This window comes from Cherax quadricarinatus, chromosome 43 (assembly GCF_038502225.1).
Source record: "Cherax quadricarinatus isolate ZL_2023a chromosome 43, ASM3850222v1, whole genome shotgun sequence".
NCBI lineage: Eukaryota > Metazoa > Arthropoda > Malacostraca > Decapoda > Parastacidae > Cherax > Cherax quadricarinatus.
In genome coordinates this window covers 22,534,613-22,558,074 of record NC_091334.1, presented here as the reverse complement: position 1 = coordinate 22,558,074, position 23,462 = coordinate 22,534,613, and the positions used below count along the sequence as shown (strand labels likewise).

Sequence of the window (23,462 nt, the reverse complement as noted above, 5' to 3'; positions counted from 1 at the left end):
CAACAACACTGGAGGAGTCAGTTTCGTGCTGTCCTACTTCTATTGATTAAACGCTTACTTGCTACACGCTACACTGTTAATGCTACACTTCATCGCTGGCTGGTGCTATAGCCTTCATCGACTCCTGCTGCTTTAGTATAGTATACATAGCAAAATCACTGAAGGCACATTCTCCCCTCTCTCTCAGCCCTTTACGAAAGGGCTGGCTGGCACTAGGAACTTCCTTGGGGGCCCATGGTGGCTTATTTAGCAGTTGGAAGCACTAAAAAGAATGGAATACTACGATATGTATGGTATGAATGCGTGGGATCGTGCTCACTGGCTGATAAACAATGGCACAGTGTCAGGCCGCTGTTGCGGTGTGGACGTGTTCGGGACAAATGACTATCAATGAGCTCAATGACAATCAACGAGCCAATATTTTGACGAAAAAAGTTACTATTTCTGAATGTTACAAAATCCAGGGGTTCACTGTACTTGGTTTAATAGAATGTAATTTATGTAGCAGATCAGACCAACGTTGTTGCCAACAGGTGCGAAGGTGTGTAGCAATTACAGCAAAATAGTCTGTCAATAGAACACCTCTATATGAAAGTGGGAGGTCATGTACTGCTGACCACACAGCAGTGTCTACCTATTCATTTCCCTGTACGTCAACATGACCAGGGACCCAACAAAAAGCAATATCTTTTTGCTTGCTAGAGATACAGTGTAACCAAAGTTGAATATGAAGAGTCAAGTTCAAAACCCTAGTGCAAACTATGATAAGCATACTGTTCAGTAATATACAAATATAGATATTATACAAGTTTATTACACAGATTTTCATATGAAATATATACTTAGCATGACCTTTTGTTAAGGGATATGGTTTTAGCGCAATTTCTCGTGTTATGATGCTTCATCAGTGCATGAAAAAATTAAAAAAAAAAAAAAAAAAATCAGTATGGTGCATCCAGTCCTTTAGGCCATCATGGAGAATAACTCTCAAGTTACTTAGCTAGTCTTGAAGAGACACATGTGCAACATCTGGGTAATATTTGTAGACATTTTGCCATCCAGTGGCTTTATCAATACAACAACTAGCCAAGTAGTTTCATCTCAAGTGGACTAATTCATTATTTTCTTCTTTATAGCTAACATAATATTCTGGAAGTTCTTCACTCTTTATATATCCCTCCTTTATTTCTTTCTTTCAATGTACCAGCCATATCCCACTGAGGTGGGGTGGCCCAAAAGAAAAAATTAAAGTTTCTCCCTTTAAATTTAGTAATATATACAGGAGAAGGGGTTACTAGCCCCTTGCTCCTGGCATTTTAGTCGCCTCTTACGACACGCATGGCTTATGGAGGAAGAATTCTGTTCCACTTCCCTCCCTGATTATTGCATACTAATCACAGCACCTGATGGTAAAGAAAAAAAAGGGAGAGAATGTGACCAACAATATAGAATTAGCTACTGTATCATGTTTACATAAAATAAGGTAACATTTTTATGAGGTTTTGTTAGATATCTACAGCTCTCCCTCATTATTGCATATTACAGTAACTATAGCATCCAAAAGCATTGTTTGTGAAAATAAAAGTTAGAAGATAATGAGAATGTGACATAAAAACAAATTTAGCTAGTGATGCTTATTTTTTTTTTTCAACAAGTCGGCCGTCTCCCACCGTGGCAGGGTGATGCTTATATATGGCAGAATTAAAAATCTAAATTTTTACTCTTCCCAATAATTTAAACATTTGTACATGTACGGTATTGTTTGTAACAGTGATTTGATAATGAGTTATTAATTTTTACATCTACAGCTAATAAGATCATATAATTAGAATATAGTGGACAGTGAACATACACACAATTGTAGTTTCACCATGCCTGGTAAACAAGTACACTCACACTGATGAACCAGACTCTCACCTAGTTTGCAGTGAGGAATGATGTAGAACACTGCTGCCACATGGTAGGCAAGCTGTACATTACCGTATTTAAAAATATTTGTTATACTTTTTCGGCAGGGTGAATGTCGAAATCTTTGGAACCAAGTTATTACTCCCAGGTTAATTATTTTTCTGTAGCTCATGAATGCATGATTTTTCGTGGTGCGTTGAGGTATATGTAGAGACATAAAACATTATCTATAGAGGCAAAGAAGGGAATGTATGAAAGTATAGTAGTACCAACACTCTTATATGGGTGTGAAGCTTCGGTTGTGAATGCAGCAGCGAGGAGATGGTTGGAGGCAGTGGAGATGTCGTTTCTAAGGGCAATGTGTGGTGTAAATATTATGCAGAAAATTCGGAGTGTGGAAGTTAGGAGAAGGTGTGGAGTTAATAAAAGTATTAGTCAGAGGGCTGAAGAGGGGTTGTTGAGGTGGTTTGGTCATTTAGAGAGAATGGATCAAAGTAGAATGACATGGAGAGCATTTAAATCTGTAGGGGAAGGAAGGCAGGGTAGGGGTCGTCCTCGAAAAGGTTGGAAGGAAGGGGTAAGGGAGGTTTTGTGGGCGAGGGGCTTGGACTTCCAGCAGGCGTGCGTGAGTGTGTTCGATAGGAGTGAATGGAGACGAATGGTGTTTGGGACCTGACGATCTGTTGGAGTGTGAGCAGGGTAATATTTAGTGAAGGGATTCAGGGAAACCGGTTATTTTTATATAGCCGGACTTGAGTCCTGGAAATGGGAAGTACAATGCCTGCACTCTGAAGGAGGGGTTCGGGATATTGACAGTTTGGAGGGATATGTTATGCATCTTTATATGTATATGCTTCTAAGCTGTTGTGTTCTGAGCACCTCTGCAAAAACAGTGATTATGTGTGAGTGTGGTGAAAGAGTTAAATGATGATGAAAGTATTTTCTTTTTGGGGATTTTCTTTCTTTTTGGATCACCCTGCCTCAGTGGGAGATGGCCGACTTGTTAAAAAAAAAAAAAAAAAAAAAAAAAAAAAAAAAAAAAAAAAAAGACAAAAAAAAACTATACTCTGACAACATTTCCTCAAATACTAGAGACTAACAAAAAAATCAATCTTTCCACAATGATACTGTCTCTTGCTCAGCAATTGATGCTGCAAATATACTCAATTGCATCTTCTCTTCCACTGGAACTTAGGAGGCTATTGTCATCTGAGATACAAACAATACCAATTACCTTAAATCTTTGTACTTAACCACCACCACCTCTGAAGCAACAGCCATATTACAATCATTCAAAGGATTCTCACCATCGTATACAAAAAACTTCAGAAGTATTACCAACAGACATTACAATACTCAGTATTTTTTTTATCAAACTGGCCATATCCCACCAAGGCAGGGTGACCTAAAGAGAAAAACAAAAGTTTCTCTTTTTAACTTTAGTAATGTATCCAGAAGGGGTTACTAGCCCCTTGCTCAATACTCAGTAATTATTTTAATATAAAACTTTCCCAGACATCCTCAAAATTGTGAATTAACCAAATTCACAAAGGCAGAGAATCCTCTGACACAAATAACTACAAACCAATTTCAAATTCATTAATACTATCATAAACATTTAAAATATATACTCAAGCACAAAATGTTAATTCCATACTAGCATTGGGTCAGACCACAAAGTGAGAATAATGCCATATAGTAATAAATATATTGTACTAGACAGTCTATACAGCGCTTGCTAGGAATGAATATTAAGTTGAAATATTTACTGACCTACAAAAGGCCTTTGAAAATGTTACACAACAACCTTCTATTTCAACTAAAACATTATGACTGACTTTACTTACACTTATTTTTATCACAGCGTACCACACCAACAAATATTGATGTCACCCAGGGCAGTCTATGCCCTCATCTGTTCCTCCTTTATAACAATGACCTATTAAATGCAATCCGTTAAGAATGTGATGGAATTTATTTCGCTGGCTATTCCTACTCCCCCTCCCCTCAATAGTTTTGTGACTCTACTGTCACCATGATAGCTATCCCCTCTCTACCAAGTAAGGGTATAGGGCAGTTAACATCTTTTCCCCTCACCTTGCTGCGAGGAGAGTAAAGTCACAGAATGACATATCTCACCTTCTTGCCGTGGCTAAATCTTCTGTGGCTCAGTATTAGAAATGAGATCCATGTCTCACTAGATCTCAGAACTTTGAATGTATGAATGTCACAGTGACTGACATTCTCATCTGTTAAGAGCACTTAATTAGCTCTCCTTCTTGCCAGTATCTGCAACAGAGCCCCAAGGCAAGGCAGGGCTGACACTTGGAGCCAGCCAAGTTTGAATTGCTGGAGGGAAGTCCCAAGTCTGATGTCACCACATAGGGAACACGGTACGTGTATCTTCTGGAGCACCTGGGGTCTGAACTAATAATTCCCTGATCTCTAATTTGACGTGTACTCCAACATCTAGTCAAAGACAAGAGAGAGAGAGCATCAAGTCTCATTTACGTGATTTAGTAGACTTTCTGGACTTAAGCTGGGGTCCACACCCACAGGAATGAGCTGTGACCATGCAGGCATCACTAATGCATGGGTTAAGCTAAGTGTCAACTATAGTGATTTAGTGATATTCAGATATGATGACCGTTTATCGTTTAGCAGATGTTCCGGCCTGACGTCTCAAGTACCACACACAAGTCCCCAGCTAGAAAAAGACCTGGAGGCATGTAAGTTCCTTTCCCCACCTTGTTCATTAAGTAGGCTACAATCCACAATCTTGTGCATATTAAGCAGGGACATAATTTATTGAGTACAGTGGTGTTGGTGTAGAGTTTAGCAAGAGTCAGTCCCAGAGCTAGTTAAAGTGCCATGTACCACATGTCGTATAAGCACCTCCATATCAGTCTATGCTCCATTCAGTGACTAAGTGTGCTGGACTACTCTGCCTGGTAATGGACCAGATACCAGGTGTCATCAAGGACATCACACTGGTATACAGCCAGTGTACTTGGTTTCACAGCTTCGTATAGAGGAAATGATCACCATGTCTTACATGAAGAGTCCGTGGAGAGGCTGGCATATTCCAGGTAATAGGGCTGGCTCTAATTAAAGAGTCAATGAAGTGCAGACACACAAGAATTCCTCTACAAAGAAGTCAACACTCCAAGAACTGTTTTCCCAGCCAAAAAAATTCTCCATCTCATTTGCATATCATAATATTGTGATAACTATTTTGCTGCATTTCTGATTGAGACACTTAGCAGCTTTATGTTTGCAAGGCCTTTTATTTCAAGTTACTTTTAACTAACTTCTTGATGTATTTATTAAGCTTTTTATTTTAGTTAAAAGATAATTTTAAGTCAATGTTCATCAAGGTAAGCTGAACCAAAGAAGTTAAAATATTCACCAGCACTTAGTATCTTGCTTGATGATGGTGAAGATTGCAACAATTCTGAAATTGACTTAGCTTTACCACTGCATGAATACAGGCCAATTTCATGTTGTTTAGAGAACTGTAAACTATTAGTTGTCACTGTTGTAAAATTAAAGATTTTGATTACCAAAATATAAACTGCAAAATGAGTTACCACAAAATAAACATGTTTTGACATCCAAAAATGCAATAATCTAAATATCTCCCATGACACTGAAAATTCACATTTCTCGAGCCACATTTAAGGTAATAAGTGGGGGCCTTAACCCTTTGACTGTCACAAGCCCCTTTCTGAAACTGTCATTCTATGTTGCAAAAGTTTTGGAAAAAAAAAATTATTTTTTCTTATGAAATGATAGAGAATCTTTTCCCGATGGTAATGACACCAAAAGTACAAAATTTGGTTGAAAACTCACGGAATTACGCTCCCGCAAAGTTAGCGGTCTCGGCGACATATACACATTGGCAATTTTGCCGACTTGGAGCCTGTTTTCGGCCAATTGCGTTGCTCCAGTTGACCAAACTCATAGATATTTCTTTAGAACTCCATTTTTTCTATCAGTTGAGTACAAGAAACCACCCATTTACCGATTTGAACTACCCAATAAAGTGGTCAGAAATTGGCAATTTGGCCAATTTCACGCAAATTAAAAAAAGATGCAAATTTCAAAATAGGGTCCAGAATAAACAATGTAGACATTCTTGGCACTAAAATAACATATCCTCTGTTCATTAGTCACGTCTCTAGGCCCCTCTTATATTACTATTGCTTTCTAGATTGATTTTTTATTCATACAAAAAAATACAAAATTTACTGTTATGCAGACTACTGCATTATTGTAAAAATGATATAAATAATATCAGTGCACTAGTGAAAGAATAATAGACTCACCAGTTGACGTGTATTGGACGTGTGGTGTGATTTGCTTACTCCTAAACATTGGTAAAAATCGAACATTTCCGCTACTTTGAGCTCAATTTCAAGGTCGTTTTCATCGTGAAAGTAATGAAAATCATCTCAATTTCTATAAAATGTTTTCTATTTTATCACCTGAGACCATGAAAACGAGAATACAACGATAAATACTATAAGAAAATACACCTCCAAGTCGGCGTTTTAATCCAAAAAAACAGAATTTTTTTTTCTCATTACGCACTGCGTGCCGCAGGATTTTTTTATGCGGTGCACACTGACCACACAGACCCATTCTCTCACATGTGGGCCTAGCAGCTTTCTTCTGCTTGATTTGAAGCCGCTAGAATTTACACGTATAAATACGTCAGAAACAGTGGTAAGACGTATATATACGACATAAACAGTCAAAGGTTTAAAATAATAATTGGCTTCTTTTAGGGTAATAAGCTATGCCACTGACCATGGTTCAAATGACCTGCAGAACCACACCAACATGACTCATTCTTCAGAAATAGGCATTGTACGTCTCACCTCTAGAACTTTTATATTAAATGCTTGGTGTATACTGTGGACTGCATTAATAATGTACTTGATGCCTGATGATGCACTTCAAATAAAAAAATACCCCAAGTGTTGTGTGAATAAATGTGTTTATCTTAGCCTCTCTGGTGTTCTTAACAATAACATATACCACACTCAATCATTTCTACAACTTTTTTATGACAACTGCATGGTAGGAAAAAGTACATCAGTGTTTTTGCCAAGCAGCAGTGAGGGAACTGGTAAGTAGTGACACTGCATAATCAATTCTGACACTATGAGAATTTGAAGCATGCTTGTGTACTCAGTAGCAACATTCGCTCATCTGTGATCTTTACAACTTTGGATAACCAGAGCACACTGGGAAAGAGAGGGTGCTTTTTTGGTGGTGGGAGCTGATCTGTTGAAACAGTAATAAATTGTATTATACCCAGTTTAGACGCAACCATGTCCTTTCTGGAAAACAAATCATGCATCTGTGTTTCTGTACAAAACCTGAGCAGTGATATGGAACAGAATGCTTTGATGAATTTTTTGAAGTTAACACATTCTTCATCATGTAGGTAAACACAGCTACACCAATTTTCGAAGAGGACAACTACGAGTCAGTGGTGAGCACCACTGTGTTGTTTCTGCTCTTTTTTGGAGGGAAGGAGATGAATGCCAGAATTTGTTTAATTCTGGACTGCTCAAATTCGAGACACATTTGGAATAGAAGTACTGAATTAAAAACAAAAAAGCAGCTGATACTAAGCTATAATAACAGGAGGGAATCATAAAAAAAACAATAATTCATGAGTGATTTTTTTTGTATAAAAAGAGTCAAACTGCAACAGAGTATGACAAACTATAATTACAGTATGCAAATGTTTACTGGTAAGATGGGAAGCTGTAGTGGAAGTATGTTACTGGTGTGGTGGGTAGTTGATAGCAACCTTTTGCTGCATTGTATAATATACAACATATATATTTCAAAATATATTTTTAACAAATCTGTGTATTATTACACAATACAGGAGGTCCAAAACTCATAAACAAGTTGTGCTCTTGGCTTTACAACTTACAAAGGAATTGCGTACTTTGTAAATTACAAATGTATTGAATTCTTGGTTTCACAGCTTACAAGAGTATTACATTTGTGGTATTTAACTGACTAACAGGCCCTGTTCTTAGTTTGACAAATTACAAATGAGTGGTTTGTGAAGAAAACAACAGAACAAAGGCTGGTCAGGGGCCATGAATTCTCATGTCATATAATTGGTTGAAAAACAAATAAATAAATATATAAATGGTTCCTGCAGTTTTGTGTAACTTAGGTTATTGTAAGTTGTGATCCTCCTTTACAGGGTACCATGACTGTACAAGGTTTCAAAACCCTTATTTCAAAATTTCATACACAATACAGACATGAGGCGAATTTTTTACACATGACGAAAGCTGAGATGATAGTCACCTACACTAGCATTCACTCTTTGAACACAGATACATCAATGGTGTAGTGAAAGTCAAGACAAAATATATTAAAAGATGTGAATAAGTAATGCAGATATTTAATGAATTGAGAACAGATTACCACAAGGAGATACAAGGCTGAGAAACTAATGTAAGACATATAAATTATACAACAGTGAATTCACTATGTAGAAAGAAGAATTATGTATTCCAGGATGGTGAGAATTTCACCATAATGATAAATGAGAATAGACGAGCACAGAGTGCAAGTGCATTATTGAAGTGGGGAGGAAGACCGAATTAGGGAAAAGCAGAAGAAAAGAATACAGGAATGTAGAGGTCTACAGCTTATGAACAAGCTCCTCGTATTTCAACTTAAAAATAAGGTGTTTGTAACATGGAATTAATCTTCCTAAAGAAAACAATAGCACAAAGGATAGTAGTTTCACACATGTTCATTACTGTGGATAAACAGCTGAACAAGTATAATTGGATTACCACATACAATCTCTCCTCTCTTAACGGAATTCTGTTCCTAAGACCACGTCATTAAACGAATTCATTGCTAAGTGAGGAGCATACTATAATGGTAATGCATTTGTGTCATCTTTGCACCATTTATAACATTTCTGGTATATTTTTAAATGTTTATACAGTAGTGTACTGTATATTGAAATAAACAGAATAGAGGAAATCAGCTCTAATATACATTTAGGTATAAATACTGATCAGAGAGCTAAATGAGGAGAGGCTGCATGTGCTATGTTTGTAAGTTTAGACGTTTGCGATGTGGTGAGAGAGTTAACGTTCCCTCTGTATATGTACATAAGATGCATCAGTAAGTCTGTAGTGTGGCGAGTGTAGAAGAGTACAAAAGTTATGCATGAACAAACATGCCGAGTAACAGAAGATGCTCATGGCAATATTAAATTGCTTCTACTTGATTTAAACAATGAAATACAAAAATTATAATATAGAGCAATAATAACACAAAGAGGAATCTTAGGACAGATGATGTAACAGCAAATAGCTGCTACAGCACAACCCACTATGTTGGCCACTAACTGTGAAGATGGAACAACAGTATGGTGACCCAATCACCTCAAGCAAATTTACAACAAACTTTCTCACCAATACTAATCCACTAAAATTTTAGTCAGGAGACCTGGCATGCAAAATTTAATTATCCCTTGCTTAATGCACATTTCATAAACAATATGAAACTCCCACAAATTCTTTATCCTATAATTCCTAAACTATATAAAATACTTTTATCAAAACAGACAGAAATGCTGAATGTATTAACCCTTTCACTGTCCAGACCCTCAAAATTAAGTGCTCACAGTGTCCACATTTAAAAAAAAAAAATTTTATCTGAAATGGTAAGAGAATTTTTTTCTGAAAGGAATGGAATAAAAAAAATATGAATGTTGACGGAAAATTTATGGAATTATGCTGGTGCAAAGTTAGCAGTCTTGGCACAAATTACATATTGGTGACTGCCAAATTTGAGTCCTATTTTAAGCCAAATTCTTAGTTTTTTACTAAACTATCCTATAAAGTGCACAGAAGTCGGTAATTTGGCCAATTTTACACGAAATAAAAAAATTCCAATTTACAAACACTACAGTCATTTAAAATGCCAAAATCAATTTCCTATGTTCATTAATCCTATCTCCAGGCCTCTCCTATATTGCATTTGCCTTACATTTTGAATTCACCACACAAAACATTGAAGATTTACCCTATTTATCGGTTAATATAACCAGAAATGACTGGTCATGGTTTACGGCATCCCAATAATTGGGTCAGATCTAGTAAAATCCATAAAACAGATTCGCATGGTGTAGGGAAGGTCTTACCCATCCTTAGGAATATCAGCAAAAATCAAATACAGTGGAACCTCTACTTGCGAGTTTAATCCGTTCCGTGACCTTGCTCGCAACTGGATTTGCTCGTTTGCAGAGTCATTTTCCTCATTTAAATTAACTGAAATGCAATTAATCCATTCCAGTGGAATTCTGTACTTCAATAATTTCGCTAATATCAACTCTACAGCTTATTTATCTATCTCACTTCATCTAATATGACATAAACAATATAAATAACATAGAAACCTGATATATACTCTAAAATGAATAAAATATGTCATTCATGTAATGGTATGGGCGGTGTCGGCGGTGGACGAGAGTTTGTCTGGAGACCGGGCAACATACTTCATGAATAATTTCGCTAATATCACCTATACTGCTTATTTATCTATCACAGTTCATCTAGTATGACATAACAAACAATATGGATAACATAGAAACATGATATATACTCTAGAATGAATAAAATATGTCATTCATGTAGTGGTATGGGTGGTGTCGGCGTGGACAAGAGTTTGTCTGGACACCGGGCAAAATTCTTCATGAATAATTTCGCTAATATCATCTATACGGCTTATTTATATATTACAGTTCATCTAATATGACATAACAGACAATATAAATAACACAGAAACATGATATATACCTAGAATGAATAAAATATGTCATTATGTAACAGGTGGAGGCAGCCACAACCGCTCCCTCTTTGTTGTGGAAAACACTGCCATCTAGTGACAGCCTTTTGAAGCCGTCTATTGTTATAATTATTATATGTAGTACATTATTATTATATATGTATTATTATTGTATTATACTATTATTATATGTATTGTTATTATTCATATTATTATTATACATATTATTATTATTATCGTTATTATTATATAAATTATTCGTAATTTTTATTCACACAAAAAATATTAGATTTACTGTTATTCCTTATTGCAATAATTGTATAAATAAGTAAACCCATTCACAACTGCATATTGGAATGGACAGCGACGTCATTTGTTTACACTGAAACAGCCAAGCAATGGACCATTTCTCCTAGGTTGAGCTCTATTTGAAGGTACTTTTTAAACCATACCCCCGGCCGGGATTGAACCCGTGGTCATAGTCTCTCAATCATAGAGGTTCAATCCCAGCCGGGGGTATGGTTTATTTGCAATCGTGTCATTACGATTTCTTGAGTCAAGGTACTTTTTGTCGTGAAAGCAATCAAAATCATATCTATTTCTGTAATTTATCTTCCATTCTATTAAATGAGACCAAAAAAACGAGAATACAACCATAAAAACCATTCAAAATTACCATTAAGGTGTGGCTAATTGCTGAGAAGTGAACTCCATTATTTATGCATAGATTTCTTTCATTTTTGGTGTAATTAAGAAGCAACTTTCCATCATACATTGCCCAAGTTTCAATAAGATAGTCCAACAAACAAATGAGATACAATTCCTGAGATCAAGAGCAAGAGCCCCTCACCAGTGTCAAGGAACCTGCCTCGAGGTCTGCTCGCTTGTGGAAATTTTGCTCGCGTATGGAAGCAAAAAATCGACCCATCGACTGCTCGTATTTGGAAAAACTCGCACGTGGACATGCTCGCAAGTAGAGGTTCCACTGTATTTCTACTCTGAGGCCAATTTCATGCTACTTCCAGTCCTGGAACCAAGTAAAGTCCTCTTCATTTCAATAGTATATCTTTCACTCTACCAAACGATACTAAGAAACAGCCAATAAAACAATAAAAGCCATCCTAGAAAATGCCTCAAATTTGCTATTATAAACCAAATACAAGGTCAGTTTTTTGCTTTTCCCATAATGCAGTGTGAGGCAGGATTTTTTTATGCTGTGCACACTCACCAAACAAATTCTCTCAAATCTAGGCCAAAATTTACTGCTCACAGCTTATCTGAGCTAGATGCTTTCACAATGGAGTTCTACACAACGGGCCTTGGCAACTATCTATAACAGTTCAACGTGATGGACAGTGAGAGGGTTAACAGCCTAACCTAGTATCTTCCCAGCACATCATGTAATAATTACATACTGCCATGACTTCAATGATTGGTAATATATCAATACAAGATTTAATTCTGTGGTGTGGGTAACCACTATAGCCATCACTTACAGTGAATTTTGTACCATAAGATTTTATCTTTATGACAGAAGAAGTGATGTACCCTCAGCAATGAAGCATTGGTGTTAATGGTGTTGTACTGTATCTGCATTCCATATTTACATCATCCAGAAAATTTATAATTACAGGATCCAATGGTCAACAGAGGACCAATTCTTTTAAATAATATTTACTCTATTATGCAATATTGCAATTTTAAACTAAAAATAAATAATAAATATGGCCATCATTGGCCAAGTATTATCTTACTGAGCAACACTAATATTCCTATTAAATAAAATAAAATATACGACAATTAATGGGAAACCCTGTTCACAAGATACGAGTTGACAAGCACGGCTTGTACTGGTCCATACTAACTTGAATATTCATGCTAAAGAGAATGTTATATCAAACTTAAAAAAAGAAATGGATACATCAGCACAGACATCAGAGTGAGATAACACAATAAATACTTAAGTGAATTAATGGCACAGAGTTTAGGGAAGTATCGCGTAGTTTACACTTTTATAAACAGGGATAAATTTAAGAATCAAGATTTCTTTTAAATTATGAGTGTATGCTAATGTGATTAGATCAAATGCAACCTACTTATATATGATATCTAGATTTAGTATACAGTAATACCTGCAATGGCAGTATAGTATATTTAGCGCTTCAGATTTTCAACTTTTATAATAATAAGTCTTACAGCATAAACCGTAATAACCATCACAGTCTATGACAAAAAAAAAAAAAAAAAAAAAAAAAGAACTGAAATGAAATTAAACTTGAGTTGCCAATCCTCAAATAAAATGCTATGTTGTTTCCTGTAGCACCAGTGTGTGTGGAACTAACTACTCTGCCATCCTGTATCTACCATGTCTGATCAAAATGGTTTTGTAAACCAACAAGTTGAAGAATGAGACACTTGTGCAGCATTTGGGAATCTTTATTGAGGAAATGTTTCACCAGCCAGTGGCTTCTTCAGTCCAATACAGAGAATGGTGGAAGATGAGGAGTTTGAGGTAATTAAGTCCCTTTGTGCATATGCAAAGAGGGACTGATTACCTCAAACTCCTCATCTTCCATCAATCTTCTCTGTATTGAACTGAAGAAACCACTGGCTGGCAAAAATGTTTCCTCAATAAAGATTCCCAAATGTGGCACAAGTGTCTCATTCTTCATCTACCATGTTGCACTGTATCTCCAGCACTTCAAGAAGAGTCCATGGAGTACTGTAGTCTACATCAGGGATTTAAAAGCTCCAGGATTACAACCCTACAAGAAATCAAGCAACTGTGTCTAATTTGTTTCCACACATTTTTTTGAATACAGTATTATATTATAAATCTTGTATTATTTGCACTGCGAGATGAATGAAATTTAAAATTTTTAGTGGTTTAAAAACTTTGACAACCCTTATTCTAAACAATAGCCAATTTCCTTTATTTTGTTTTTACATTGGCTTAGTCTATTAAAAACAATGATAACAAAAGAAGTTCAGAATTAATTTAGTTTTTAAAGTACTTGGTCATTATTCCTAACTGAAGCTGGTACTCAAAGTAGGATGGCAGGCATTACCGATAAACATGGCAGAAAAACACACAATGTAGAAGAAAAAAACTTTGTTATAGATGATGTTTCACCTGGGGTAAAGCAAAACATAGTCTATAACAAAGGTTTACTTTGCATCAAGCGTTTCTATGTCAGGCTAGAACTGTAGCGCGTTCTGTTGTTGTTGTGCACACCATGAAAACATTTACATGTCCAGATTAAAATTTGTATTTGCAGAAATAAACTCAGATTAAACTGCAATCATAAGCGTAAAACTCTAATGAACTTCAACAATTACAGAAGCCCATACCATAGACTTACCATTATTATTATAATTTTTAAGAACACTTTGCTTACAACCTTCTGTATTTTATGATGTATGAAGATGCCTGTTCAAGGGCCAATTATCAATGAAGACACAGCAAATATCAGGAAGATTATGCCACCGATGATTGTAACTGAAAATGAAAATTGTAATTAATGTTAGGCATTACTCAACTGTAACAGAAAAATACATAGCACAGGCAGGATTTTGATGTTCAGGGAAATTTTTATATATATATATATTTTTTTTTTTTTTTTTTTTTAACGTACGAGCCATATCCCACTGAGGCGGGGTGGCCCAAAAGAAAAAACTGAAGTTTCTCCTTTTAAATTTAGTAATATATACAGGAGAAGGGGTTACTAGCCCCTTGCTCCCATATATATATATTTATATATATATATTTCTTTTTTTTTCAACAAGTTTGCCGTCTTCCACCGAGGCAGGGTGACCCAAAAAAGAAAGAAAATCCCCAAAAAGAAAATACTTTCATCATCATTCAACACTTTCACCACACTCACACATTATCACTGCTTTTGCAGAGGTGCTCAAAATACAACAGTTTAGAAGCATATACGTATAAAGATACACAACATATCCCTCCAAACTGCCAATATCCCAAACCCCTCCTTTAAAGTGCAGGCATTGTACTTCCCATTTCCAGGACTGAAGTCCGACTATAAGAAAATAACCGGTTTCCCTGAATCCCTTCACTAAATATTACCCTGCTCACACTCCAACAGATCGTCAGGTCCCAAGTATCATTCGTCTCCATTCACTCCTATCTAACACACTCATGCACGCTTGCTGGAAGTCCAAGCCCCTCACCCACAAAACCTCCTTTACCCTCTCTTTCCAACCCTTTTGAGGACGACCCCTACCCCTCCTTCCTTCCCCTATAGATTTATATGCTTTCCATGTCATTCTACTTTGATCCATTCTCTCTAAATGACCAAACCACCTCAACAACCCCTCTTCTGCCCTCTGACTAATGCTTTTATTAACTCCACACCTTCTCCTAATTTCCACACTCCGAATTTTCTGCATAATATTTACACCACACATTGCCCTGGTTTTTACACCACACATTGCTGGTTTCTTTTTCTGTCTCATAAACACGCTAGATAACAGGGATATCTTGCTACTCCTACTTACACTTTGGTCACACTTCACAGACATGCACATGCATATATATATACATACATCTAGGTTTTCCCCTTTTTCTAAATAGCTCTTGTTCTTCTTTATTTCTTCTATTGTCCATGGGGAAGTGGAAAAGAATCTTTCCTCCGTAAGCCATGCGTGTCGTATGAGGCGACTAAAATGCCGGGAGCAATGGGCTAGTAACCCCTTCTCCTGTAGACATTTACTAAAAAAGAGAAGAAAAACTTTATAAAACTGGGATGCTTAAATGTGCGTGGATGTAGTGCGGATGACAAGAAACAGATGATTGCTGATGTTATGAACGAAAAGAAGTTGGATGTCCTGGCCCTAAGCAAAACAAAGCTGAAGGGGGTAGGGGAGTTTCAGTGCGGGGAAATAAATGGGATTAAATCTGGAGTATCTGAGAGAGTTAGAGCAAAGGAAGGGGTAGCAGTAATGTTAAATGATCAGTTATGGAAGGAGAAAAGAGAATATGAATGTGTAAATTCAAGAATTATGTGGATTAAAGTAAAGGTTGGATGCGAAAAGTGGGTCATAATAAGCGTGTATGCACCTGGAGAAGAGAGGAATGTAGAGGAGAGAGAGAGATTTTGGGAGATGTTAAGTGAATGTATAGGAGCCTTTGAACCAAGTGAGAGAGTAATTGTGGTAGGGGACCTGAATGCTAAAGTAGGAGAAACTTTTAGAGAGGGTGTGGTAGGTAAGTTTGGGGTGCCAGGTGTAAATGATAATGGGAGCCCTTTGATTGAACTTTGTATAGAAAGGGGTTTAGTTATAGGTAATACATATTTTAAGAAAAAGAGGATAAATAAGTATACAAGATATGATGTAGGGCGAAATGACAGTAGTTTGTTGAATTATGTATTGGTAGATAAAAGACTGTTGAGTAGACTTCAGGATGTACATGTTTATAGAGGGGCCACAGATATATCAGATCACTTTCTAGTTGTAGCTACACTGAGAGTAAAAGGTAGATGGGATACAAGGAGAATAGAAGCATCAGGGAAGAGAGAGGTGAAGGTTTATAAACTAAAAGAGGAGGCAGTTAGGGTAAGATATAAACAGCTATTGGAGGATAGATGGGCTAATGATAGCATAGGCAATGGGATCGAAGAGGTATGGGGTAGGTTTAAAAATGTAGTGTTAGAGTGTTCAGCAGAAGTTTGTGGTTACAGGAAAGTGGGTGCGGGAGGGAAGAGGAGCGATTGGTGGAATGATGATGTAAAGAGAGTAGTAAGGGAGAAAAAATTAGTATATGAGAAGTTTTTACAAAGTAGAAGTGATGCAAGGAGGGAAGAGTATATGGAGAAAAAGAGAGAGGTTAAGAGAGTGGTGAAGCAATGTAAAAAGAGAGCAAATGAGAGAGTGGGTGAGATGTTACCAACAAATTTTGTTGAAAATAAGAAAAAGTTTTGGAGTGAGATTAACAAGTTAAGAAAGCCTAGAGAACAAATGGATTTGTCAGTTAAAAATAGGAGAGGAGAGTTATTAAATGGAGAGTTAGAGGTATTGGGAAGATGGAGGGAATATTTTGAGGAATTGTTAAATGTCGATGAAGATAGGGAAGCTGTGATTTCGTGTATAGGACAAGGAGGAATAACATCTTGTAGGAGTGAGGAAGAGCCAGTTGTGAGCGTGGGGGAAGTTCGTGAGGCAGTAGGTAAAATGAAAGGGGGTAAGGCAGCCGGGATTGATGGGATAAAGATAGAAATGTTAAAAGCAGGTGGGGATATAGTTTTGGAGTGGTTGGTGCAATTATTTAATAAATGTATGGAAGAGGGTAAGGTACCTAGGGATTGGCAGAGAGCATGCATAGTTCCTTTGTATAAAGGCAAAGGGGATAAAAGAGAGTGCAAAAATTATAGGGGGATAAGTCTGCTGAGTATACCTGGTAAAGTGTATGGTAGAGTTATTATTGAAAGAATTAAGAGTAAGACGGAGAATAGGATAGCAGATGAACAAGGAGGCTTTAGGAAAGGTAGGGGGTGTGTGGACCAGGTGTTTACAGTGAAACATATAAGTGAACAGTATTTAGATAAGGCTAAAGAGGTCTTTGTGGCATTTATGGATTTGGAAAAGGCGTATGACAGGGTGGATAGGGGAGCAATGTGGCAGATGTTGCAAGTGTATGGTGTAGGAGGTAGGTTACTGAAAGCAGTGAAGAGTTTTTACGAGGATAGTGAGGCTCAAGTTAGAGTATGTAGGAAAGAGGGAAATTATTTCCCAGTAAAAGTAGGCCTTAGACAAGGATGTGTGATGTCACCGTGGTTGTTTAATATATTTATAGATGGGGTTGTAAGAGAAGTAAATGCGAGGGTCTTGGCAAGAGGCGTGGAGTTAAAAGATAAAGAATCACACACAAAGTGGGAGTTATCACAGCTGCTCTTTGCTGATGACACTGTGCTCTTGGAAGATTCTGAAGAGAAGTTGCAGAGATTGGTGGATGAATTTGGAAGGGTGTGCAAAAGAAGAAAATTAAAGGTGAATACAGGAAAGAGTAAGGTTATGAGGATAACAAAAAGATTAGGTGATGAAAGATTGAATATCAGATTGGAGGGAGAGAGTATGGAGGAGGTGAATGTATTCAGATATTTGGGAGTGGACGTGTCAGCGGATGGGTCTATGAAAGATGAGGTGAATCATAGAATTGATGAGGGGAAAAGAGTGAGTGGTGCACTTAGGAGTCTGTGGAGACAAAGAACTTTGTCCTTGGAGGCAAAGAGGGGAATGTATGAGAGTATAGTTTTACCAACGCTCTTATATGGGTGTGAAGCATGGGTGATGAATGTTGCAGCGAGGAGAAGGCTGGAGGCAGTGGAGATGTCATGTCTGAGGGCAATGTGTGGTGTGAATATAATGAAGAGAATTCGTAGTTTGGAAGTTAGGAGGAGGTGCGGGATTACCAAAACTGTTGTCCACAGGGCTGAGGAAGGGTTGTTGAGGTGGTTCGGACATGTAGAGAGAATGGAGCGAAACAGAATGACTTCAAGAGTGTATCAGTCTGTAGTGGAAGGAAGGCGGGGTAGGGGTCGGCCTAGGAAAGGTTGGAGAGAGGGGGTAAAGGAGGTTTTGTGTGCGAGGGGCTTGGACTTCCAGCAGACATGCGTGAGCGTGTTTGACAGGAGTGAATGGAGACAAATGGTTTTTAATACTTGACGTGCTGTTGGAGTGTGAGCAAAGTAACATTTATGAAGGGGTTCAGGGAAACCGGCAGGCCGGACTTGAGTCCTGGAGATGGGAAGTACAGTGCCTGCACTCTGAAGGAGGGGTGTTAATGTTGCAGTTTAAAAACTGTAGTGTAAAGCACCCTTCTGGCAAGACAGTGATGGAGTGAATGATGGTGAAAGTTTTTCTTTTTCGGGCCACCCTGCCTTGGTGGGAATCGGCCAGTGTGATAATAATAAAAAAAATAAAAAACATTGCCCTTAGACAGGACATCTCCACTGCCTCCACCCGTCTCCTCGCTGCTGCATTTACCACCCAAGCTTCACATCCATATAAGAGTGTTGGTACTACTATACTTTCATACATTCCCTTCTTTGCCTCCATAGATAACGTTTTTTGACTCCACATATACCTCAACGCACCACTCACCTTTTTTCCCTCATCAATTCTATGATTAACCTCATCCTTCATAAATCCATCTGCCAACATGTCAACTCCCAAGCATCTGAAAACATTCACTTCTTCCATACTCCTCCTCCCCAAATTGATATCCTATTTTTCTTTATCTAAATCATTTGATACTCTCATCACCTTACTCTTTTCTATGTTCACTTTCAACTTTCTACCTTTACACACATTCTCAAACTCATCCACTAACCTTTGCAATTTTTCTTTAGAATCTCCCATAAGCACAGTATCATCAGCAAAAAGTAACTGTGTCAATTCCCATTTTGAATTTGATTCCCCATAATTTAATCCCACCCCTCTCCCAAACACCCTAGCATTTACTTCTTTTACAACCCCATCTATAAATATATTAAACAACCATGGTGACATTACACATCCCTGTCTAAGACCTACTTTTACCGGGAAGTATTCTCCCTCTCTTCTACACACCCTAACCTGAGCCTCACTATCCTCATAAAAGCTCTTTACAGCATTTAGTAACTTACCACCTATTCCATATACTTGCAACATCTGCCACATTGCTCCACAAATCCACTCTATCATATGCCTTTTCTAAATCCATAAATGCAATAAAAACTTCCCTACCTTTATCTAAATACTGTTCACATATATGCTTCAATGTAAACACTTGATCTACACATCCCCTACCCACTCTGAAGCCTCCCTGCTCATCCGCAATCCTACATTCTGTCTTACCTCTAATTCTTTCAATTATAACCCTACCATATACTTTTCCTGGTATACTCAGTAAACTTATTCCTCTATAATTTTTACAATCTCTTTTGTCCCCTTTCCCTTTATATAAAGGGACTATACATGCTCTCCGCCAATCCCTAGGTACCTTCCCCTCTTTCATACATTTATTAAACAAAAGTACCAACCACTCCAACACTATGTCCCCCCCTGCTTTTAACATTTCTGTCATGATCCCATCAGTTCCAGCTGCTTTACCCCCTTTCATTCTACGTAATGCCTCACGTACCTCCACCATGCTTACATTCTGCTTTTCTTCACTCCTAAAAGATTGCATACCTCCCTGGCCAGTGCATGAAATTACCACCTCCCTTTCTTCCTCAACATTTAAAAGTTCCTCAAAATATTCTCGCCATCTACCTAATACCTCCCTCTCCCCATTTACTAACTCCCCTACTCTGTTTTTAACGGACAAATCCATACTTTCCCTAGGCTTTCTTAACTTGTTTAACTCACTCCAAAATTTTTTCTTATTTTCATTAAAATTTCTTGACAGTGCCTCTCCCACTCTTTGATCTGCTCTCCTTTTGCACTCTCTCACCACTCTCTTCACCTTTCTTTTACTCTCCATATACACTGCTCTTCTTATAACACTTCTGCTTTGTAAAAACCTCTCGTAAGCTACCTTTTTCTCTTTTATCACACCCTTTACTTCATCATTCCACCAATTTCATGCACTGGCCAGGGAGGTATACCATCTTTTAGGAGTGAATAAGAGCAGAATGTAAGTGTGGTGGAGGTACGTGAGGCATTACGTAGAATGAAAGGGGGTAAAGCAGCTGGAACTGATGGGATCATGACAGAAATGTTAAAAGCAGGCGGGGATATAGTGTTGGAGTGGTTGGTACTTTTGTTTAATAAATGTATGAAAGAGGGGAAGGTACCTAGGGATTGGCGGAGAGCATGTATAGTCCCTTTATATAAAGGGAAAGGGGACAAAAGAGATTGTAAAAATTATAGAGGAATAAGTTTACTGAGTATACCAGGAAAAGTATACGGTAGAGTTATAATTGAAAGAATTAGAGGTAAGACAGAATGTAGAATTGCGGATGAGCAAGGAGGCTTCAGAGTGGGTAGGGGATGTGTAGATCAAGTGTTTACATTGAAGCATATATGTGAACAGTATTTAGATAAAGGTAGGGAAGTTTTTATTGCATTTATGGATTTAGAAAAGGCATATGATAGAGTGGATAGAGGAGCAATGTGGCAGATGTTGCAAGTTTATGGAATAGGTGGTAAGTTACTAAATGCTGTAAAGAGCTTTTATGAGGATAGTGAGGCTCAGGTTAGGGTGTGTAGAAGAGAGGGAGAATACTTCCCGGTAAAAGTAGGTCTTAGACAGGGATGTGTAATGTCACCATGGTTGTTTAATATATTTATAGATGGGGTTGTAAAAGAAGTAAATGCTAGGGTGTTCGGGAGAGGGGTGGGATTAAATTATGGGGAATCAAATTCAAAATGGGAATTGACACAGTTACATTTTGCTGATGATACTGTGCTTATGGGAGATTCTAAAGAAAAATTGCAAAGGTTAGTGGATGAGTTTGAGAATGTGTGTAAAGGTAGAAAGTTGAAAGTGAACATAGAAAAGAGTAAGGTGATGAGGGTATCAAATGATTTAGATAAAGAAAAATTGGATATCAAATTGGGGAGGAGGAGTATGGAAGAAGTGAATGTTTTCAGATGCTTGGGAGTTGACGTGTCGGCGGATGGATTTATGAAGGTTCGGAGTGTGGAAATTAGGAGAAGGTATGGAGTTAATAAAAGCACTAGTCAGAGGGCAGAAGAGGGGTTGTTGAGGTGGTTTGGTCATTTAGAGAGAATGGATCAAAGTAGAATGACATGGAAAGCATATAAATTTATAGGGGAAGGAAAGAGGGGTAGGGGTCGTCCTCGAAAGGGTTGGAAAGAGGGGGTAAAGGAGGTTTTGTGGGCGAGGGGCTTGGACTTCCAGGAAGCGTGCATGAGCGTGTTAGATAGGAGTGAATGGAGACGAATGATACTTGGGACCTGACGATCTGTTGGAGTGTGAGCAGGGTAATATTTAGTGAAGGGATTCAGGGAAACCGGTTATTTTCTTATAGTCGGACTTGAGTCCTGGAAATGGGAAGTACAATGCCTGCACTTTAAAGGAGGGGTTTGGGATATTGGCAGTTTGGAGGGATATGTTGTGTATCTTTATACGTATATGCTTCTAAACTGTTGTATTCTGAGCACCTCTGCAAAGGCAGTGATAATGTGTGAGTGTGGTGAAAGTGTTGAATGATGATGAAAGTATTTTCTTTTTGGGGATTTTCTTTCTTTTTTGGGTCACCCTGCCTCGGTGGGAGACGACCAACTTGTTGAAAAAAAAAAAAAAAAAAAAAAAAAAAAAAAAAATATATATATATATATATATATATATATATATATATATATATATATATATATATATATATATATATATATATATATATATATATATATATATATATATATATATATATATATATATATATATATATATATATATATATATATATATATATATATATATATATATATATATATATATATATATATATATATATATATATATATATATATATATATATATATATATATGTATATTATATATATATATATATATATATATCTATATATATTATATATATATATATATTATATATATATATATATATAGGTTGGTAGACAGCAACCACCCAGGGAAGTACTACCGTCCTGCCAGATGACTGTGAAACAAAAACCTGTAACTGTTTTGCATGATGGTAGGATTGCTGGTTTTCTTTTTCTGTCTCATAAACACGCTAGATAACAGGGATATCTTGCTACTCCTACTTACACTTTGGTCACACTTCACAGACACGCACATGCATATATATATATATACATACATCTAGGTTTTCTCCTTATTCTAAATAGCTCTTGTTCTTTTTTATTTCTTCTATTGTCCATGGGGAAGTGGAAAAGAATCTTTCCTCCGTAAGCCATGCGTGTCGTATGAGGCGACTAAAATGCCGGGAGCAATGGGCTAGTAACCCCTTCTCCTGTATACATTTACTAAAAAAGAGAAGAAGAAAAACTTTATAAAACTGGGTTGTTTAAATGTGCGTGGATGTAGTGCGGATGACAAGAAACAGATGATTGCTGATGTTATGAATGAAAAGAAGTTGGATGTCCTGGCTCTAAGCGAAACAAAGCTGAAGGGGGTAGGAGAGTTTCAGTGGGGGGAAATAAATGGGATTAAATCTGGAGTATCTGAGAGAGTTAGAGCAAAGGAAGGGGTAGCAGTAATGTTAAATGATCAGTTATGGAAGGAGAAAAGAGAATATGAATGTGTAAATTCGAGAATTATGTGGATTAAAGTAAAGGTTGGATGCGAGAAGTGGGTCATAATAAGCGTGTATGCACCTGGAGAAGAGAGGAATGCAGAGGAGAGAGAGAGATTTTGGGAGATGTTAAGTGAATGTATAGGAGCCTTTGAACCAAGTGAGAGAGTAATTGTGGTAGGGGACCTGAATGCTAAAGTAGGAGAAACTTTTAGAGAGGGTGTGGTAGGTAAGTTTGGGGTGCCAGGTGTAAATGATAATGGGAGCCCTTTGATTGAAGTTTGTATAGAAAGGGGTTTAGTTATAGGTAATACATATTTTAAGAAAAAGAGGATAAATAAGTATACACGATATGATGTAGGGCGAAATGACAGTAGTTTGTTGGATTATGTATTAGTAGATAAAAGACTGTTGAGTAGACTTCAGGATGTACATGTTTATCGAGGGGCCACAGATATATCA

General features: G+C 37.2%; 1 protein-coding gene across 15 annotated transcripts in view; it reads right to left on the bottom strand.

The window, feature by feature from the left end:
* Positions 1-7,591: 7,591 nt before the first annotated feature.
* LOC128694131 (putative divalent cation/proton antiporter TMEM165) overlaps positions 7,592-23,462 on the bottom strand; it is a 70,036-nt gene continuing 54,165 nt past the window's right edge. For 14 of the 15 annotated variants that reach the window (XM_070093694.1, XM_070093695.1, XM_070093705.1 and 11 more), the window contains one exon: positions 7,592-14,257. In XM_070093694.1, coding sequence (XP_069949795.1) covers positions 14,193-14,257 — 65 coding nt within the window. In that variant the 3' untranslated portion in view covers positions 7,592-14,192. The remainder of the gene's footprint in view (positions 14,258-23,462) is intronic. The other variant, XR_011393122.1, reaches the window with a different exon arrangement.